Below are 21,030 nucleotides of genomic sequence, written 5' to 3' on the forward strand. Positions count from 1 at the left end.
GGTTAATTACATCACTTTGATCATTTTGCTTGCTTTTGAACGAATAACATTTTTTCAAATTGTCCCTTTCAGGAATTTTGCAGAAATATGTTCTTGCGACTTGAACTAAAATGGACAAATGGAGCTTGTGCCACTGCCCCACATCACGAGACATCCTGGGTCATATCCATCACCACAACAGTGACAATGATGTCACATTTTTCTATTTTGGCCAAATTTAATTACATCCTGTAAATGATAAACATCCCGAGGAATTTACTACAAACTAAATTCATAACATTCCCCTGTTTATTTTTTCAATCAGTCCCCTACTTAGATGCGCGGAATGGGGGAAGGACAGTGTCTCATCATCACCTTCATCTGCGCCATCATTCTTTCCTTCAAATCTGCATGCAGATGCAGAGTTTCCTGTTATTAGTCAGGTTTGAATCATTCATTATCGCTAACAATCAAAATCCATTACAGCCCGGATCTCTGAATGGGCTACTTGCTTACATACATACACACACACACACGCATGCACACGCAGGCACAGGTGCACGCGCGCGCGGTGCTGGGGGTGTGGTGGGTGTAGTTGAGGTGGGGACGTGCTCTTGGAGTCTTAAGTCATCCAACTAGCCAACCAGCTCCTCTTACTGAATAGATGCACGATCACCAAAACTCGAGGGGAGGCGCAACTGGCACGGAGCTGCTGGCTCTCTATATCCAGCAGCTCAGAGGCGCTCTGACACTATTCACTCCAGAGTCCTCCACTGCCAAGGACCTGCACAGACTGCTTACTGCAAGACAGGCTCTGGATAGTACAGTACGGACAGCTTTCTCCCTTGTGATTTTCTGAAGGCATCTGCTCGATTGGATTACATTAATTTCAGACTTTATATAGAAACTATTTGAAAAAAAATCGTGCGTCTTACTCATATCATTCTCTTGAAGAAAAGGAGAAGCGTCTCGTATTTGACATCCCATTGTGTTGGGCTAAAGTTTGAGACTATTTCTTTTATAGGTGAAGGACAAGTGCAATGTGCATCAGGCTTGTTTCTTGGAATTGTCTCACTTGTGCTTGAGGAACTATGTCGAACTGCAGCACAGTGCCTGTTCAAAAGGACGCAACCCAATGTGAATAACGAGAATCAACTTCAAGCCGTCTCAGCCTCTCTTTTTTTTTCAAGCAAGTGCAGCACCGGGTCTGACTGAACCCGCTTAGCTGCTCTGGCATTCCCGTTTCCCTCCCCGTGGGGATGGTTGTAGATCCTCTGGGGCCAGGAGCGACTCTTGGGCTCCTACGCTACAATACCTTTTTCGTGTTTGGGCTTTATTTTAAATTAAAGGGAGATGAGAACCGCACTCTGCTACTTCCTGCTGTGGACGACGTACCTGCTGGCCACCGCTGAGGTAAAGTTTTCAGAAGCCTATCACCCCGTGTCATAGTGGTGTGGGTTTTATTCCTCTGAGGGTGCAAAGGTCCCACGGAGCGCGCATTACTCCAAGAGCCACATACACAGCAACTTGATGCCTTGAGAAAACTACATATAGATTTTGACATGAAACCTATGATTAAGCCAGACGTTGAATTCTGCACATTTCAGGCACCTCTTCATTTGAAATAACCCTCAACAGATCCAAACAAATCCGAAAGAACAGAGAAAAGGCAGTTTACATTGAGATGATATTTTAAGAGCAATATGAGTTCAGCAGTACGCTTTCGAGTGCGATCATTGCTCCTGCAGCAAGGCGCAGCTCTTCTGGGTTTTTGTACCAAATCTGTTTGTAGCTTGAGCCAACTAGAAAAACGTTTGGCCCGAGCGCGCTCATGGGAACCGCTCCGGCTGATAAAAATAGCCTCCGTTCCCGTGAAGCAGCACGGCTCGCTAACGTTGGGGTGTTCGCCGGAGGACCGCAACAAGTGCAAAGTGAGGCGAGGTGCCGCTCACAGTCAAGCAGCTTGACTTCCAGACGTCTAAATCCCGATTAAATGTTGCTCAGCAATCTGAGCAGAGATTAGATTAAATATGTGACTCAAGTGTTTTCAGTGTGTTTTTTTCCCTCCCCTTTGTGAGAGTTTATGTTAAGGAATGTTTTTTATAGACTATCGCTTCACAGAGACGGTGACAATCTGTCCTTTAATAGACATTTTACACTGATGTGTTGTTATCCAATGATTTGAGTACTATAACGACCAGAAATACATGGGGCATGCGGTAAAATATAGCCTGGGGTTATTATGCTATTAGGCCAACCCCTACCCATCAGGCACGCAGTGTTGCTCTGTTGCAAGGCATATACAACTTAAAATGCACTGCCAAATTTATAAAGGGGGCTCCACGCCATCTTCTCTCTATGGATGAGAAGAAGAAAGTATTGTGACATGGTAACTCTGTCTGCCTGTGGGCGCATATTGCATATGAGTTCATTGCGATTGTTTGCATCTACCTTATTTACTGACAAACAACTACACACACGCTTCCCACCAGTCCGACACATCGCTAACCTCCATCTCTTGTTTGATTTTCTTTGCCCCCCCCCCTCGCCCCCTCAAGGAAGTGGAGTTTCCCCAGGAGCTGATAGACCGACTCTCCCACAGTGAAATCCACAGCATCAGCGACCTCCAGCGGCTACTGGAGATTGACTCCGTAGGTAAATTCAGCCTTTTGTTACTCTAATCACAAGACACGGGACACATTTAGGAACCCAAAGCCATGGATGTTGCTCTGATGAAGCACAATACGGACCTTCGGTCACCAGAAGATGTTAGATAACATGCAGATCTCTCACATAGCCTGTTTTTGCCATTGTGAATCACTTGATGGCTTTATGATCAAGGTAAATAAAAGCGCACATAGCTATTTAAGTATCTTACCACATATCTCTTCTCCACCAGGGATTTAGCCCTTGTGCAGCATTGCTGTGCACGATAAAGCAGTTAACAGGACATTTACAGACCACATGTGACAAAGTGGACTTTCACTGACAAATTCTCCCAGCTGCACAAATATCTGCTTGCAATGAATCGGCTTTATTGCAAGCAGATATTTGTTTCCCTGTAAATAGACTAAAAGACACAGCAGGTTGCGGGTCATGCAAGTTTCTTGTGCTTCAGGCGCTGCTTCCTCTGTGCTGGGGGCCTGTCTCGGACTGTCTTAGATTAAGTTACATTGGTCCACTGGAAGAAGCTGTTTGCCTTTGTACAAGCCTCTTTTTGCACTGGCTCCTGCTGTATATAAAAATTAGGGCTCTCCTGTAAAGATCTGCTGCTGGAAATAGGCCATATTTGCTTCAACACTCCCAAGTGATGCAAGTGAACTAACTGGTCACAACTCATTAACAACCCCAAAGCTTATATTCAGCAAAGCAGCATTATGAAGACTGGTATTTCACCTATTATTATTTATTGGTGTAAGCGCAAATCAACCTTTCTGAAGGACGAACCAATTAATAGCTCAGCATCATTTGTGTTTATCATTTATTGATTCGCAGTCAAAGCAGCCTGTACTCCACAAGACTGATCACCTCACTTCACACTGAGCCCAGAATAGATCCCTGGAGTGCCTCTCACATGAGAAGAGGTGTTTATAATTGAATTAACATTCATTTCTTCAAACAGAGTAATGTTTTGCAGGGTAATAGTAGTAGGCTGATTATTATTACGAGGACGTAAATCTTTCCGAGGGCCAGCTTGGCCAGCCCATTAAAAGACCTTTGACGCCAGCCATTGGAGTATTTTCAGAGCCTTTGTTGCAGACGGTTGAGGAAAGGAGGTTACCGATATAGGCTAAATTGGATGTTGTAAATTGTACGGCATATCAACTAGGTAAGGAGAAAGATTTGTTTAGTTCTGTGACAGAATCACTGAAGGCCCAGGGGGGATTCACAGTGACTGTTTTATTTCACAGTACTGTGCTCAGTGCAGACTTAGATTTGTTTTTTTTTTGAGGACAGTGTCTTCGGCTCTGACTGACAGATGAGATGACCCCATTGAAGTCTGCAGATGGCTGTCTGGCCCCCGAGGTGCTTCTCTCCTCGTTATTCCTCCTCTATCCCTGTCTCCCTCCTGAGGTGGCCCCCTGCCTGCCCGCTCTTATCTCTTTCATTGAAGGACTTTGACAGAAAAGAGAACCTGACTCTTGGCAGGGGGCAGAGGTGGAGGAGGGAGTAACAGGAATCTTGAAGTTGTATTCCTCCGTCATTCAGAGAGGCCACAAGTTGTGCAATCTGCTTTGTCTCTGAAGAGCCGACACTGTTTTCATCTCCTGTACAGTTTGCCAGGCTGCCTCTGAACCTACAATGTTTCAACAGCAAAGTTATCTTGTGTCACACCTGCCTTCACACGCACAGCGAGGACTTGTTAGCCATGTGACTTGAGCTGATACTTTGTCAACTCCGCCATGTAACTGTTGAAAATAACAAAACAAGGAAGAGTGACAGAGGAAGAATGATGGAGTTCTCTGAGAAGTCAACAATATGTTGGCTATTTGTTCAAGGAGAGAGAGAAAGAGAGGAGGAGGGAAGGGAGGGAGTTGAGCCCCTCAGCTAATGGAGGGAGTAATTTGCAAATCATGAAAGCCTGATTTATGGCAAGACTGTCTCCCGTCGTCTTTTTCTCTTGTCTCAATGCTCTTGGGCATGTTATTACCTCTTAGTCACCTGGAACCAGGAGAGGAACAGACCCTTCAATCCACTCTGGTTCCACTGTTTCCAAATTTGTCCTTACTTCATTCCTGACTTTTCCCTTCAACTTCCCGCCAAATGAATGTAATTATGCTATATTTTATCTGCTCCTTTTGAATGTAAAGGGGAAACAATGGAAGGGTCCTTCCATTATTCTGAAAAGGAACTTTGAAGTCTATCAAGAACAAAAACGGTCTGTGGGTTGCCTCCAGTGTATCATCTTCCCTCACTCTTGGCCTCCTCTGGCAGGAGGAGATGAACAGATTAATACATGGGGTGAAATAAAAGAAAATACAGACTGTTCAATGGTTATTAGGTGGGGAAATCAGCCAGCTATTACAATGAGTGCACCTAACAGCACTACAGACAGAGTAGGAGTGTGCTTCAGTGTATAAAGTTTGTCAATGTACAGTTTGTGCATGTTTCAGACAGACTGATAGCTCAGCACTTTTCTTAAACTCCTACTTTCAGCCACAGGTGTTCCCTTCCATTCTGTGAACCTTTGGTTCTGGGTCACTGGCTGCTTGACTGACTGCACAACATTCTAACAGGAAATTTCCTCGACACTCATAGAAGGGAGTACATTTGGCCCGAAACCTCTCAGACCTGGAAAAAAGGCATCAAAAAGCAAATAAACAACCAGTCCCTGTGGTGGACTGTGTATAGGCAGAGGAAATCCCTTCAGATGACTCTGGTTGGAGCACAAAGAGGCTGGATGAGTGGAATGTGTTGACGTGTGGTGCAGCTTTGTTGTGCTCGTGTGCTTTAGGTTTTAACATGTTATGGAGGATAATTAGAGGCGTTTTACCTAATTGTGAACGCGTGTTTGTGTTGAGTGTACAAGCACAGGATTGTGTGAGCCAGGTGGGGTGGATACGAAGTACTTGCGGACAGGTAGACCCACCCACTTTACAAACACCCTCAGACACTCTCAGAGCAGTATCCTGTGGACAAGCCTTATCATTTTATTGCTGCTCTGGCACTTTTCTGAAATCCACCTTCTATTCTGGGCGGGGACCAAAACAAGCACTCTTTATCAGATGACCATGACTATGAAAAAGCTGAACTGGCTATATTGGTCTGTAGCTAGAGGGCTTTAAGGAGCAAGCATTGCACTATGGCAAAACATGTACTTTTCCAAGCCACTGAATGACTGAAAAGCAAACATTTTCAGTAAATGAGAGACACAAAACCGCTAATTAGGCGCAGGAATGAACACCACCTGTCAAATGACCACTTTTGTCCCTTGTGTGGCTATGAAAGCTGGTTGTTTCTGAAAAGTCCATGCTGACTCACCTGTGTCTAGCTTCTTTATTCCTGTTAAAGTTCAGCCAAATCAGTGACTGAGGTGGAGCCACAAAACTCGCAAACTACAAAGAGGTCCGTGTAAAGCAGTGCCTCCTGCTGGCACCCTGTGTACTCTGAACTGTTTACTTCAGTTCGTGATACCATCAGCAGTTGCTCAGCTAGCACGTTGAAGAGAACTCCAAGCCCTTCAGACAATGGAAAGATCAAAGACAGAGCACAAGAAAAACCGTGTCATAATAGTCCGATTTCTAATCGACATGATTTGTTGCAGATATAAAGCATCAGCAGCAGATCACACGTAGCTCTTAGTTAGGACTACCAAGTCACTCATCACTGCCATTCAACATTGTTAAAGATGCACTGGCTATTATAGAGTTAGTGTTGGTTAATGAGCTCTTTGTGTGTGTGCTTCTTTCATGTGTTACATTATTAATATGATGGCACTCTGTTTTGACGAGGTACGGGAAATGATGTTATTGAAGAGCGCAAGCGCCACAAGCACCTCAACCACAAGAACTTTTCCCATCACCATGGTTACTACAATGACCTGAAGAGCTCCCAGCTACACAGCCGACGCAAGAGGAGCATCGGTAAGACCCTTCACTGCTCAGAGGTTGCATCATGATAATATTTGACATTACATACATCACAACTTGGCGCACACAGTGTCAAAATGCCTTTTGCGATGATCTGTATCTTAAATATCACTTCAAACTTATATGAGTTCCCAGGAGATGAAACAGATCACTTTACACTCATTTCAAACAAAGCTAACATTTAGTGGTTTTTATACTGCTTTTAGAGGTTGAAAGGAACCCTAATAAAGACATCTACCCAGCATTTATGGCAATCAAGGAATCATGAGAAAAGAGGCTGGTGTGTGAGGTTGATGAGGACGTCTGACACGAAGCCTTTTAATTGGCCTGAGGCTTGCAGTTCTAAGACACACGCGTCAGGAGAGAGCTATATCCTTGAGCGTGGAAATTCCAGGCATTCAGGGTTCAAGTTGCAGCTCGTCTGGGCTCTCAGTCAGATTTCTTCATAAAAGGCCACGCGGTACGATATCTGATCGAGGTGTGGAGAATAACATGTAGTGTGCGATGTGTGTGTTAAGGCTGCTCTCCACATCTCTCCCAGCAGCACAGCACTCAGAGCTATGCAGGATGAAGTGGCTGGTCGTATTTCATGTATGTGTGCTGAAGCATAAGATTATGATATAGTATACAGTTCTGGCAGCTCTCCACAAAAGCTCCCACATTCTGTGCATGATGGACATATCATCTTTACGACATAATGGTATCTTACTGCACACTGACTGTCAAATCTTTAGTTTTGGATGCCTTTCAAAGCATTACATTTTAAATGAACGCTTACTGCCTTTCTTTGTTTGCCATAGGAGTAGGGTTAAAGGCCATTATTACATCTTCCATCAGTGGAATAAAGGTATTCTGGCCTAGTAACGCTATGTTAACCCCATTGAGAGCTTTGAATAATGGATCACTCTTTTTTCATCTTCACATGCTCCTAAGCTTCTTAGCTGATATGAGATCAGCTTTTCTGATAGCGTGCTCTTAACAGTCCTAAAAGATGTTAGGTGTGATCTGAGGTAAGATGAACAACTCTCACATGAAGTGAGTCATCAAATGATGAGCAGTGAAAGAATGCAAGCAGCTGTGAGTGAGTAAAACAGATTACAACCGTACATCCGCTCTTGTTTGCAGTAGGAAAATGTGTCGCCAAATGCTGACATGCAGACCAAACGCATTAACTTGTCTTGTCTTTCTTCCAGTTGAAGAGGCAGTCCCAGCAGTGTGTAAGACACGGACCGTGATCTATGAGATCCCCAGGAGTCAGGTGGATCCCACGTCTGCCAACTTCCTGATATGGCCACCCTGTGTGGAGGTGAAGCGCTGCACAGGCTGCTGCAACACCAGCAACATGCGCTGTCACCCGTCCCGCAAACACCACCGCACCGTTAAGGTAGGACACATGCCAACAGGGTAGATTGCTCACAAGTGAACCAAGTGGCCAAAAAGCTTGTTCATATCTGCACACAATCATCACAAATCTTAAATGAATTACAATTGCACAATATATTGTCATCATACTGAGTACACACACATTCTTTTGCCCATGCAACCAACCTCTCACCTGATAAGTAAAACACAAGGTTGCGTTCACAAGCCTCCCGTCATGCTTCCTTTCCTTTACAACTCCTCCTCTCAGTCAACCCTACTCCTCCGAGCCTCTGGCTAGTTCCCAAATATTGGCCAGCTAACCTCTGCTGGCCTCAATCCTCCCCATCTCCTTCCATTTCACCACCCTCGTTCCCCATCACTTCATCCTATGTTTGGCAAGAGTCCAAAGTGACTGTGCCAGGACAGTGTACTGAAGGAAGAGTAGGAGAGGGGCAAGGGGGACAGGGGAGATGGTTGTTGGCACTTTTAGTCAGGACATCTGCTGAAGGACCAACCCCAAGAGGGATGATCCTGCCAAATGTAAGACAGACAGAAACAGAGAGAGATAGAGAGGGAAAAACAGTCCCCTGTATCTTGAGAATGTCTGATTGTCGCTGGCTGCTTGCATGGCTTCTTCTCTGCTTCCCGTTTGTTTGGCCTTTTGTCTTTTCTCGAAGCAATGTGCCCAGAGGAAACAAGGCAACAAAGAGAAACTGAAGAGGCTTGCAGTGTTCTCAGAGGCTCTTTGGCATCGCTTGCTTGAAAACATGCCCCTCTGTTCAGGATCACAGGAGACATGATGGCTGGAGCTGAAATGTATTTCTGATTTATTAACACTACAGCCTGTTAGTTGGTGAGTGGTTCTGTTTGGAGGTATTGGACTTATGTGGCATGCACTGTAAGAGTAATAACCAACCAGGGGATAAACAGGAAAGTGAGGAACACTTTGTCTGTGTTTGTGTTTCTCTGCCAGTCTATAACTGCACTTAATTTTCTCTGCAGTCATTATGATCTTGCCCAGCCATGGGCACTGGCACAGTGTTTTTTTTTCACCTACTTTTTATTCAGAACCATAAAGATGCAGCTTCAATATACTTTCAGAGTAATGACATAAATACCAATCCTTGGCACACAGGTTCAAGTTATTGAAATTTTCACTTAGAAAGACATTCTCTCTACCTCCTCTTTTAGTCATAGAGTAAAGAAGCACGGGTTCACCATAATACGGTCATTGTAGGGCACAAGTCACTGCAAACAGGGCACAGGGTTTATGGTTAGAAAATGCTGACTCATAGTGCAGTAAGAGAGTCCAGCTCTGATATACAGTGGAACCCTGTGTGTCTGTCTGTCTGCATGCAAGCTCATCCTTCTCTCCATCTGCCAGACACTTGGTGTCTGCCATCCTCAATAAGAGCTCTGTCTGTGATCACAGTGATGAAGAGGGATGGAGAGACACTGACGACAGCGTGTAAGACACCAAAGCTTGATTTAGCTATTCCTGGAATGCCGTAGTACATACAAAATGAGCACACAGACTTGAGAAGGACCCTCAGGCATGATGGAGAGAGTTTTAGGGTGTGGGGGGGGGTATTTTTCCACGTGTTTCCAGTCACTGGTGAAGTAGGCTGCGAGGCATTTTATCCTTGGAAAGGTCATTCATCAGGGCTCTCTGGTCAGGAGACATTCCCTACATTGTGTGTACGAAACATTGTCTCATGCCAGTTTTTTTTTCCTTCCCCTCCCCTCCCCTCCCTCTGAATAGGGGTTCAGTTTGTGCTTCTCCCTTCATTTATTAGAAAAACCAAAAAAAGCTGTCTACTCTGGGTCTGACTCGTTTTTCTTCTGCAACTCAAGGATGGGAAAACAACACATTTACTGGGTTTGTTTCCAGCCACAGTACATTTGTTCAAATGCACGCCGTTATTTATTGATTCTCCCTCCTCTTTTTTCTCTTTCTGTTCACATTTTCATGCAGTGGACCCAAAAAAGCAGAACGGGTCTGTGCAAGCCCTGTTCTGTTCAAGCTTATCTTGTGCAGTGATGGGACAATAAAATAGGAAGGTTTGAATAGAACTAGCCTGAGGAAAGAAAAGGGACAGATTTTAAAATACCCTTCTGTTTTTTGAGAACTTCCTCTTATTCCCTATAATTCTTAATTCTTTTCACTTCTCTGTTGCTTGTCCTGAAAGATATCACAACAAATCTTTGTCCGATGTCTTTGTGCAACAGGAGGATAGTTAGCCTGCGTGGGCATATACGCCCTAATGCATTCTTTTGCAGATTGGGCTTGCGCATACATATGTATGTCTGTGTGTGAATCTAAATTCCCCTTCTTCCTATGGGGCAGAGTAAATAGTGCATGATGACACAGGCAAAGAATGGACCTGTCACTCATCCTCACACTCATTAACTCTTAAGGCTTCTATGGTACAGATGGTTTACCACTAAAAGGAAAAAATATATATTGTCAAGCAGTTAACAATAAATATTAAAAATGGATAAATATATACATACTATGAGCTTAAAAATACATATTTGAATCCCTCAAAGTATGTCAAAACCCGTATGAAAGGGTTGCGAGCACATTTGTAAAAATAGCAGCAAAACATGAGAACCAACTATTTTCACTATTCTCACAATGTGCCTTAATGTAATAACTTTGGTATATCCCTGTTACAATTCAGTTCAGTTGATCTAATTCAGTTGCATTTGGTAGTTGGGAGCCTTTAATTGGCCTTGAAGCAAGTATTTTCCAGAGGTCAGAGAGGGTCATCGGTGCACATCTGTGTAAACCCAAGTAGAACGTGTGTGTGTGGGTGAGACTGTGAGGGAGAGCGAGCTGTTCATGCTATGCTACGTAAACTCCCCGACCGCAGAGCCAGGATGAGGCCATTTGTGTGAAGCTGCTGCAAGGGGAAGACGGGCCGCAGAGTAATGAAGTGTTGATGGCTTCTGGATCAAAGTGGAGGCTGACAGAGGCCAGGCGGAAATAGCCACAGCGCTGAGTGTGGGGGTCTACACATCTCTCAGCGCCGGCCCAGGCCCCGACCCCAACACACAAATACACACGCACACTTTGACAGTTACCTCAGTGACAGTGGGTCACATCCGGGTGTTGGGGGAAGCAGTAGCTGTTCCCCTGCGGTTGTGTGGGACCCTGACTTACAGGGTGTTTCATAAATAAAACACAGTGTGATGGTGATACAGTGAGAATGATTTATGATCATCTGAAGGACAGGCTGGGGGGGGTTCAAATGGGAATGAGGGGCCTTGCTGTTTGAAGTCCCCTGCAGCTGTGAATTATTTTCCCTTTGATTCACTCAACTCTACTCAACTGCATGAAGAAAGGTGAGGGAGTTTGTGAATATAACTGTTAGTGCATGGCGGGGCAGGTCGCAGACCATGGGAGTGTCTTGACTAAGCTAGAAGCCTGAGAGTTTGGCTACTGCCGCACCGGCTGGAATGCATCAGCTCCAGCAGGAAAAGTAGAAGCATATTTTAATCATATTTTACTTTATTTCTGTATTTTCCCTCTCTCCTCCCCTCCTGTCCTCCCTTCCGCTCTCCTCCATTGACTTCACCTCCTCGCCATCTCCTTTGCACACAGACCCCTTCAGTCTTGGAGTCTGATTGTCTGTTGTGTGAAATAGTTGTTCACTCCCTCATCGTACTTTCTGTGTCTCCTGAAACACCCACTCTCTAATTCTACCCTTCTGTCAAGTCTCTGCCATCTACTCTATCTTTGTTGCTCTCTCTCATTAAAATCTTGTTCACTTTTTATCTTTAAAGGTGACCTGTTTTTTTTCACTGAATTCTGGTATCCTTTTCATGCTCTTGAGGTTTGGAGGAAAAGGAAAGATTTTGAGCACCTTTAGAATCTTTGTCATTGCTTAAAGGTTTAGCAGGAAAAGGTAAATGTGGCACGTTTGAGGGAATGGTAGACATTCACATTTTGAGATGTAGTAATGTGAGTGAAAGAGGAGACTGTTTAGTCAAAGCGTGATTGGATTACAATGAATTGGATCATAATTGGCTTGAGCTGTAACACATCGTTCATGTGCCTTGAGATCACATTTGTTGTGATTTGGTGCTATATGAATCAAACTGAGATTAATTGTGTTAATTAAGGGTTTTTAGATACGAAAAACGTTCTCCTTACTTCCTCTTTTCTTCACATATCATTTAAGATAACTCTACACATAATTTGGGGTTTCAGCAGAAGACAGCAGCAAGTTATCTTGGCAATCTCTGCCCGATGTCCCGTTTTTATCTTTTGCGGGCCACCGCAGTCTTCTTGATACAATTTTTATTTAATTTATTTCAGAGAACAGGTACAAACAGATGGAGATACACAAAGCTTCTTGTTTCTAAAAACAAATTTCTAGGCAACATTAAGGGTCTTCTGACAGATGAATTATGACCCCACCATGCCTCTTTCAACCCCTCCATTGTGCAAACACAAACATACACTTTTATTTATTTTTACTTTATTCTGTCCCTGTTCCAATTTGCCATTGCCTGCAGTGCACATCCACATCCCTGACGTGTTTTTCTTGGAAGGCTGGAGCAAAACTTTCCCCTCCATCATGCTCTCATCAGTGTTTTGTGTTCAGGGATTCCCCCAATTAGCCCGACTGGGACAATTGGCCTCACATGGAGGGCTGTGGTGACACTGGGGACAAACCAAGGGGGTGCGCTTCCCAAGGCCCTGTGTATCACCCCAACCCTCTGGATCGGATATCATTCCACAGCCACTCAGGGGACTCTTTCACAGGGCCCTAGCTTTTCAGGGAGTTCAGAGCTGTTTGATTTATTCAAAGAGAGTTTGGGGCCCCTTGTCATAGCATGGGGGTCTGAGTCTGATCTATGTTTTATGTGGGAAATCACAGACTGTGCCAGAATAGAAGTCAGTGTAGAGTTGAAGAAGTGGCAAAAATTGACAGATGTATATATGGAAGTAAAGTTGAAGAGAGGACCTCCACCCTTTCCCTTGTAGCATCAACTCTTTCCCATAAAACAAGAAACAGGAAACAAGACAAAACTGTAGCACAGACATATCCAATATAAGTCAAATAAGCATGTGTAAGTTTGTGAATATCTGTGTGCTTGTGTTGTAAGCCTGCAGGGCGTGTTTTTAACCCCGCTGTGTGAAGGGCAAGGAGACAAGCGTTTGGCTGGGCTTCACATCAAGGGAACCCATGGCTTCATCCTTTTGTCAATAGCTGTTTGTTTGGCTAGAGGAGTTTGTATGTGTGTGTGTGTGTGTGTGTGTGTGTGTGTGTGTGTGTGTTAGTCATTAGGATCAGCATCAGTAGTAAGTGGCTGAGTCTTTTTGCTTCCTGCTGGCAACTTCTTAACCCCTTCTCAGCACAGACATTCCCGTAACCAACGGCAGCAGAGCCGTCTGCAGAGGCAGCTGCATCTCTCATCTCTTTCTTTTCCTCCTTCCTTTACTGGTTTTTAGTCAGATAATGTGATTAAATATTGGCAGTGGTTTTCTGGGAAACTTGTGTCATTCTGTGATGCTGCGTGCACTTGTGGTAGATAACAACAAACCTTTGATAACTTCTCTATCTATCCTGTCAGTGTCAGTTTAATAAATTTCCCCAGGAGGTAACCCAGAAACTAGATGTTAATAGGTAACACATGAATGTCATCCAATGCAAGTCGTGATCATGGTTAGTCCCTGCTCCCCCTCCTTAAATAACTCCCTCTATTTACATACACACACATACACCCTTGTGCTCCCTAATGAGAGTGATGGTTCACCTTCCTACCTTCTCCTTTGCTCTGGCCTTTCACCTGCTCTCCTTCTCTTTCAGGGCTCGGTAACAGCAAACACACCACCAATAACCCAGACACCATTGTCCTCTGTTTGCTTACCACATACCTCTGCTGCTTGCTTATCCTCTTTTCACTCCCTTTCTTCTTTTGCTTCTGCCATGGTTTGAAACTGTTGCAAAGGAGTGGCTAATGGATCCTTACTTCTTCCTATCGCACTTGCAGCTGCACCAGATCACCCTCCGGCCACTGCTACAGCACTGACACGAAGCTGCTCTCTCTGTGTGAATGTCAACATTACACTGTGTTTTAACAGACAGGGTTTGGTATGTTCATTTGTTTGCATGACTAGCTCACCACTGGGAGCCAGCCTTGGCATTATGCCACAATGGTGTAGAGGAAGAGAGCCCCCATCATTTTTTCCTCTTTGTGTGTGAGCGTTGCTTTCGTGCCAACTCCAAAACTGGGATGCTCATAACACCAGAGAGTGCTGGAAGCTTGTCGGCCAATATCCTTTCTCCTGTAGTAACTAGGATAGGTGAAGCTGGGGATATTGCTTCCATGTGGCCCCAGGCCTCTCCGCGTTGAAGGGGGACATCACCTGCGCTTGGCGCTAAGATTAGAGAGGCAAAAGCATGTGGCCACCACCCCAGAGTTACAAAACAATATCATCATAACCTCCATGCAACCTATTCTATTCAGCTTTCATCTAAGCTTTAATCAACATGGTGTATTGTTGATGAAAGTTTGGTGCATTCAAAACCCTCTGAATAGTGGTTGTTATTGCCTGCTGGATGGGAAATAGAGGTCTAAGCCCTAAACTGAGAGGGTGTTACTTGTAATGATAAGAATTCTTGTACTTTGTGTTTGTTGTCATGGAAATTTTACTGTCTGAGGTTTTAATGCTCAGACTGGACCAAGTAAACTGTATTTCTTACAGGTACGCTAGGCAATTCTTTCCCTAACCAGTGCAGAAACATGGTTTAAAAGCAACATGTCGGAACACGGTGAATTAGTTTAGGTCTGTATCTGTTTGGCTATGGAAGCTTTACGCCTGGAGCTGGTGGATTTCCCACCTTCTTTTTTTCCTGCTAGAGTAAAGTTTCTCTCCCCCCAACCAACAGTTTCTCCTCTGTCATTGTTTTCGGATGGTTAGACAGGGTCATATACTTCATTCAGTTGCTTATAGACCTTAGTGCTCACAGCAAGTGGAACCCAATGAATCAGCCTCTGAGGAATGCTCCTGTCACACTTCAAATGTAGGAAGGCGAACCTACGGCTGGGTTTTTAATGAATCAGTTTAGGGCTGTGTCATCTGTCACAGAGCTATTTCTCTTGATTTTTTCAGATGGGCAAAGAGTGCGTGTATTCATGTAACGATGGCACTGTAGCCTGTAGCTAACCCTTTAACTTTCTCTCTTGTCAGGTTGCCAAAGTGGAGTACGTGAGGAGGAGACCCAAGCTTAAAGAGGTCTTTGTGCGGTTAGAAGACCACCTGGAGTGCGTGTGCACCTCACAACATCATGTAGTAGAGCACCCAGATGTAGAAACAGGTAAATATTACTCTTCAGATTTATTGAGCACCTTCCTAAATGTTGTTCTTGCCTTGCCTTTCTGCAGAAACCTCACTCTGAAACTGGTTTATGGCTGAATGCCGCCCTTGTCTCTATGTCACCATGCACTGTTTCCTGTCTTTCTCATGTGTATCTCATGGTCTTTGCTCTGTCTGGCTCCTTGGCTTTGCACTGGATGACCTTTTACCGTGATTGCTTCCACGTTTATGTATACACCTGTGAGGTGGCCCACTATTGTAAAACTGTGAAGCTTGTGTGCTTGCGCCTTGTTTGTGCCTTAGACAAGAATGTGTGTGCAAACTTGTGTGTTAATGGAGGGTGTTCAAAGGCTGCTTGGCATGACAGCAGGTAAATCCACCAGCCTTGATCTGAAGCCTTTCTCTCCCTGTGAGCAGATAAGCGCTGTAATGTGTGCTGATAAGGCATCTGAAGAATTTATACTCAGTTATATCTTTGCACTCTCTGCTTCTGTCCCAAGGTTGTTGTGGCCCTTTCTGTATCATAAACCCTGCTTCTTGCTTTTGACCCTGCTTCCTATCCACCCTCCCTGACTCTGTGTTTTCAGGCCATCGTAGGGCTAAAGGTAAAAAAAGGAAACCTAAAACGAAAAGGCCCAGCAAGGACTTATTGGTGACATAGAAAAGTTGCTCTCATTACCCAAAATCCACTGGGAGGCTTTGAAGGGAACAGGTAGGACTCGAGCACTTAAGCGATCTCTCACCTTTTGGTGTTGCACTGGCCCAATCAGGGTGTAGAGAGAGCCTGCCAATCACCGTCACCAATCACATCACAGCCAATCAGTGTTAGGAGAGGAGGCGCTAATGAGTATTAAGCTCTACGCCCCAATGTTGCATGTTGAATTTGTGGTCTGCTGAGCATGCACACGTTGTGTATCTTCTTTGTGTCACAGCCTTGTGCTTGGTTGTGATTGTGTACACTTTTCTTTGGTGTGTTACACAATAAAGCAGCCCCAACTGTTTATATTGTTTCACTTCCTAAAAGGCACCCTTGTCTCTTTACTTGCTTTTGCTCTCTTCCACGTTATCATCTTGTCATCACTGTCTGAAATACAAAAGAAATTCTTTGTACCACCCTGTACCTTGTGCACAAAAAATAACACGTTTGCAGAATTGTGACTGTACATAATTGTGTCGGGTCAGGTCACATTTTTTATTTTTTTAATCTGGAGAGACATGATTCAGATCCCTGTCAGTCTTATGTGTGAGTTGTGTTGTGTTTGATAACGCATGAAAGAATGAATTCAATTGGGTTTGTAATTCCAAAAATCTATTTTGATTTTTTTTTTAAGAAGAAATCCATTTCTTAATAAAGTTGTGATACTAACATCAGCTTTGTCTCTCTGTCCCACAGTGGATGTGAGGTGAGACCAGTCAGAACAAGGGACTTCAGCATGGGAGGGACCTAAAACAGAGGATGCTGCCAAAAGGACACCAACTCTGTCCTCTTCCTCACTGCCATGCAACCTTTGTTTGAGAAAATACACTTTTCTGTGAAGTCAAGAGACAGAAACAAGACAACAGATAAAGTAAAAATAAGTAATATGCCAAAGGTGCTTTTTTTAAAAAAACGAAACAAAACAAAAAAAATCCCCCAAAAACAATAACCAGTGACAATGACTCTCTCTGTGGTATGACACATGCCCAGGCAACTGAACTGTGCTGCTGATTGAGAAGAAAAAAGAAGATGCCAAGGAGCTCAGGCAAAGCAGAAAAAGGCCAATGGGAGAGGATGAAAGGGATTGGCGTTGAACATTTTGACAGACTTTGTTTAAAAAGACACAACAGAAATGGCTTTTAAACAGTTGGAACACGTTTTCATGGGACTCCAGCGCCCCAACTCGACAAGTCAAGTGCCCTGCCCCCCTTAAATGCCTCCTGCATACACAGGACAAAAGAAAGAGAGTTACCGAAATGATAATGCAAAGAAAAAAGTAATAGAGTGCTTCAATTCTAGTCTTTCGATGGAGTATCAAACACTTTGAGTTATGGGATGTTTGCTCTGAATAAGGAGTAAATCATCTCAGAGACTCCTAGTTGTCTGTGACTTTGCCCACCTGCTATGTACAGTTAAATTTGAAAAGGAAGATGCACCGCTACTTACAAACTATTTATATGTGTGGACGTTTGCTTTTTGTCTCTTTCAATACTAAAGAAAGGACAAAAAAAGCTTTTCTTATGATTTTGCAGACATGCAAGTGTTCTGTGTGGTCTGGTTCTTTGTATTCATCAGTATCACATTCTCAGTGTCATTTTTTTTTAAGTTGTTTTTCTTGTCAACCATGTTTCGTATTATATTGCAGTATATCTGATTGATGTCAAGTCTTGCATATGGTTTGGATATATGTGTGCAAGGAGGTGATGTGAGAGTCAGTACAGGAAGATGCTTTATTTTTGTTATGAAATATATTATGCATACTTATATTCAAGCAGGAATCATGTTTTTTTTCCCGTTGTTGTGGTTCATGCCTGTATTTTATCCATTGGAAAAGAAATGCAAAAATGTGGGCAAGTATAGGAATACACAAAAAATAATTGCTGCATGCTTTTACCTGTTTACATGGGAGCTGGGACAAGGAAAGAGGAAATAAATGATAAAGGGATGGAGCAGCTCAAACGGGGAAACTTCACAGTTAGTGGTTAAATACTGTGGCTTACGCTGCAGTCTTGTTAACTGTTTAGGGAACAAGTGGCATTTCAAACAGACACTCATATATCAGTGTCTGCACTGATGCATGCCACAACACCAGAGCAACCGTTGTTCGCAAGTATGCTTAAATGACGTGCATATTTACGGACTTACTTTCATTTCTTTGTTATTTAAAACTATAAACACCGCTCTTAAAAACAGTTTCAACGCGCAGAAAATTAAAATGTCATTAGGATCCAAAACTTATTTTTGTAAATCGAGAAGTTGGTTTGCAAATTCAAAACTTCTGTCAGCAAATCCAGCATTTTCTTCCTGCTTGTCAATTAGAAGTGCCACAGGGAAAGATGAGACCAGCTACTTTGTTTGCTGTAAAGCTAAATCTTGTGGACAAGACCTGTACTGACAAACACAACTGTCCAGTCTTGATCAGAGAGAATACAATCCATATACAGCAGTTTAATGTTAACAGCGAATTTACCTACACATTGATTTTCTGTGTTCTCCCCTTCCACCCCATGTGTTTTCCATACAAACTCTAGAAGTTGCTAAGCTGTTATATCTATCAAAAGTGGCCATTATTTCCTTAACACAACATTCAGCTCAATATGAGGCAGAGCTTCACAAATTGGTATTACAGTGTATAGTTTGGATCTTGTATTATTTTTTCAGTCACAATAATGTTCTGTTTTCTATTACAAAACACGCAAAAATGACAATGCGTGTGCTCACACACCACCTCTCTGTTACAAGAGGCTATTTTTCACCCATATCTCTAGCACTGATAAGAAAGATGCCTGCCCAGTCTGCTTCACAAGCACGTATGTTCTGCCTGCAAAGAGCAAAGTCCACCTTGAAGATTGAATGAGCGAGCAAAGTAAATCGACAACTGCATGAATGGGCTCCTTGTTTAGTCGGGCAGGCACTGCTCCCCTGTTGACAGGAGAACAAATCACTCCACCCTGTGGAGGGACTCACGCTTTATGCAGCCACATACAATCAGGAAAGATGATGATGAGAGCGCTGAGGTGGTCTGAAAACATTACAGTGATGGCCTTACCCTTAACCCCAATGGAACAAACAACTACTTCCTTACCAGTTCCTTTAACGGTGATGAATGTGCAAGCAGGGCAGCATGGTGTGAAAACAGCAGGCTTCTTCCACTTTGTGTTAAAATGAGGAAGTTTGACTGGGATTATTCTTACAGGCCGAGGAGAAAGAATGAGTCACTGTGCAATGTGAAGTGAAACTGGTGAAAGTCGAGTGAGAAAAGTTGAATACAGCAAGATTGTATCAACTGTTGATTCATGGACATGAAATCACAGAGCTGAAGGAACTTAGCATAAGTTTATCGGTGCTATAAATGTAAGGCTGATGTTTTCACTATTTTTCACATCCACATTTCATCAACGTATGATAGGGTTCTCAGTAAATCAGGGACCACACTGAGAGCTAACTGAATACAATGCCATTATCCTATAAGCCTTTATTAGTTTTTTAAGATTATTTGGGTTAAAGACAGCAATAATCGTAATTTATATATTTATGTTTTAACAATAAATGTATAACATTTTCACTGGATATTGAGTCCCATAAATTGTGCCTTGTGTGTCTAGAATAATATTTGAAGATAAATAATAGGGAATAGCATTTTAACAAATTAATAATAAAAAGCGAATGGACAAAGTAACTGAGCAATACACCAAAAGAGACAGGAAACAAAACAACAGGTTTGAGGATCTGCTCATTTACAGGCTTTCTATTAAGTTTACCTGTATGCAAAAAAAACCCAGATGTACATCATGTCACATGTGCTGGTGCTGCCGCTGCAGGCAAAACGGAAGCTGGATGTGAGGGTGGTGGTGCATACAGGAAATGTGAGTTTTTTCAGGCTTGCTGGCTGAGCAGTAGATGGGCTTTACTCCAGGATCCACCAGCAGCAGACGTTAGGTTCTGGGGGCTTTAATACTTTTCCTCAAACAGCTCACCCTAATCCCAGGGTTAAGGGACATGAAAGTCCCTCTCCTATGCACTTCCCAGCCATACACCCAACTTATTACCTCAGTGGGGAGCAGATAAAGAAAGGCAAAACATAAAAGAGGGAAAGGATCACAGGGACATCAATTTGGCTTGCTAGTGGAACAGGGGATAAACTCAATAAAGTAAAGATAAAAGGAAGCGCAGAGACTTGATTGATTTTATTGTTTTTATCTGACATACACAGTTTTATTCATAAAGATGTGTGGAGGGCTGAAAGGGGGATTTAGAGATGTGTGTGTATGGAAAGGAAAGCAATATGTCATAGTGGGGAAAGAGGGAGGAGGAGTGGGAATACCCTGAGGAGTGAGAGTGTCAAAGGAAGGAGACAGAAGGGAAAATGAAGAAAAGAGGGAATGGAGTGGACTCAGGATGTGGGTAATCGGCACCACAGCAAGAAAGGCCAGACAGGTCAGCACTTAAGTGGACATGCTTTTATAAACAATGCTAGAGGGGCACGAAGGGGCAGGCAAGGTGTGAAGAGGGGTGCTGAATGGGCTTTATGTTTATGAGTGTGTGCGTGCGTGTGAAAGCAGGATAATGTGTGTGACAGTGTGTGCAGATGAACAATGCAAAGAAGGTCTCCCGGTGTGAAACATGGGCCACTGGAATTTGGGGCTTTTGCATAGAACAAACTCCAATTTCACTACCCATAATGCTTGGGGGTTGTAGTTCAGGGTTCACAGGTCATTACAGGGATTTTGCCAGAGGTGTAAAGTGTGAGATGAAATTGTAACCTTTAATCATCTCCTATATCCATGTTTGAATAAATTCTACTTCTTCTCAAATCAAATACATGCGGGTGAATTTGACCTTTTTAAAGAACTGGATGCAGAACACGATGAACCATGGGTTAATTCACCAAACAACCTCCTCAGAATTAGCCTTGATGTTTCCTATCCAGATTACAGATCTTTTTAATATTACTCTCTTCCCTCCCCCTCTCCCCCTCATCTTTTCCCTCCATGTCACCCTGTTATGATTCTCCCCTCTCCCCAACCTGTGGCCTCTGGGTTTTGAGGAAAGGCAGAGGTGGCCTTTGA

At 43.5% G+C, this 21,030-nt stretch overlaps 1 protein-coding gene across 1 annotated transcript; it reads left to right on the forward strand.

The window, feature by feature from the left end:
• The first annotated feature begins 734 nt into the window (after positions 1–734).
• Positions 735–20,780, forward strand: pdgfab (platelet-derived growth factor alpha polypeptide b). The gene is made up of 6 exons (XM_075453850.1): positions 735–1,392; positions 2,538–2,634; positions 6,432–6,563; positions 7,763–7,953; positions 15,139–15,265; positions 16,658–20,780. The coding sequence occupies exons 1-6, from the start codon at positions 1,333–1,335 to the stop codon at positions 16,669–16,671; spliced, it is 621 nt and encodes a 206-aa protein (XP_075309965.1). The 5' UTR covers positions 735–1,332; the 3' UTR covers positions 16,672–20,780.
• The last annotated feature ends 250 nt before the right edge of the window (positions 20,781–21,030 follow it).

This window comes from Odontesthes bonariensis, chromosome 21, assembly GCF_027942865.1.
Source record: "Odontesthes bonariensis isolate fOdoBon6 chromosome 21, fOdoBon6.hap1, whole genome shotgun sequence".
NCBI classification, from domain to species: Eukaryota; Metazoa; Chordata; class Actinopteri; order Atheriniformes; family Atherinopsidae; genus Odontesthes; species Odontesthes bonariensis.

Coding starts and splice junctions, on each gene's coding strand:
- pdgfab (XM_075453850.1), top strand. CDS start 1,333: ATGAGAACCGCACTCTGCTACTTCCTGCTGTGGACGACGTACCTGCTG. Junction 2,635..6,431: donor ACTGGAGATTGACTCCGTAG/GTAAATTCAGCC, acceptor TGTTTTGACGAG/GTACGGGAAATGATGTTATT. Junction 6,564..7,762: donor CCGACGCAAGAGGAGCATCG/GTAAGACCCTTC, acceptor TCTTTCTTCCAG/TTGAAGAGGCAGTCCCAGCA.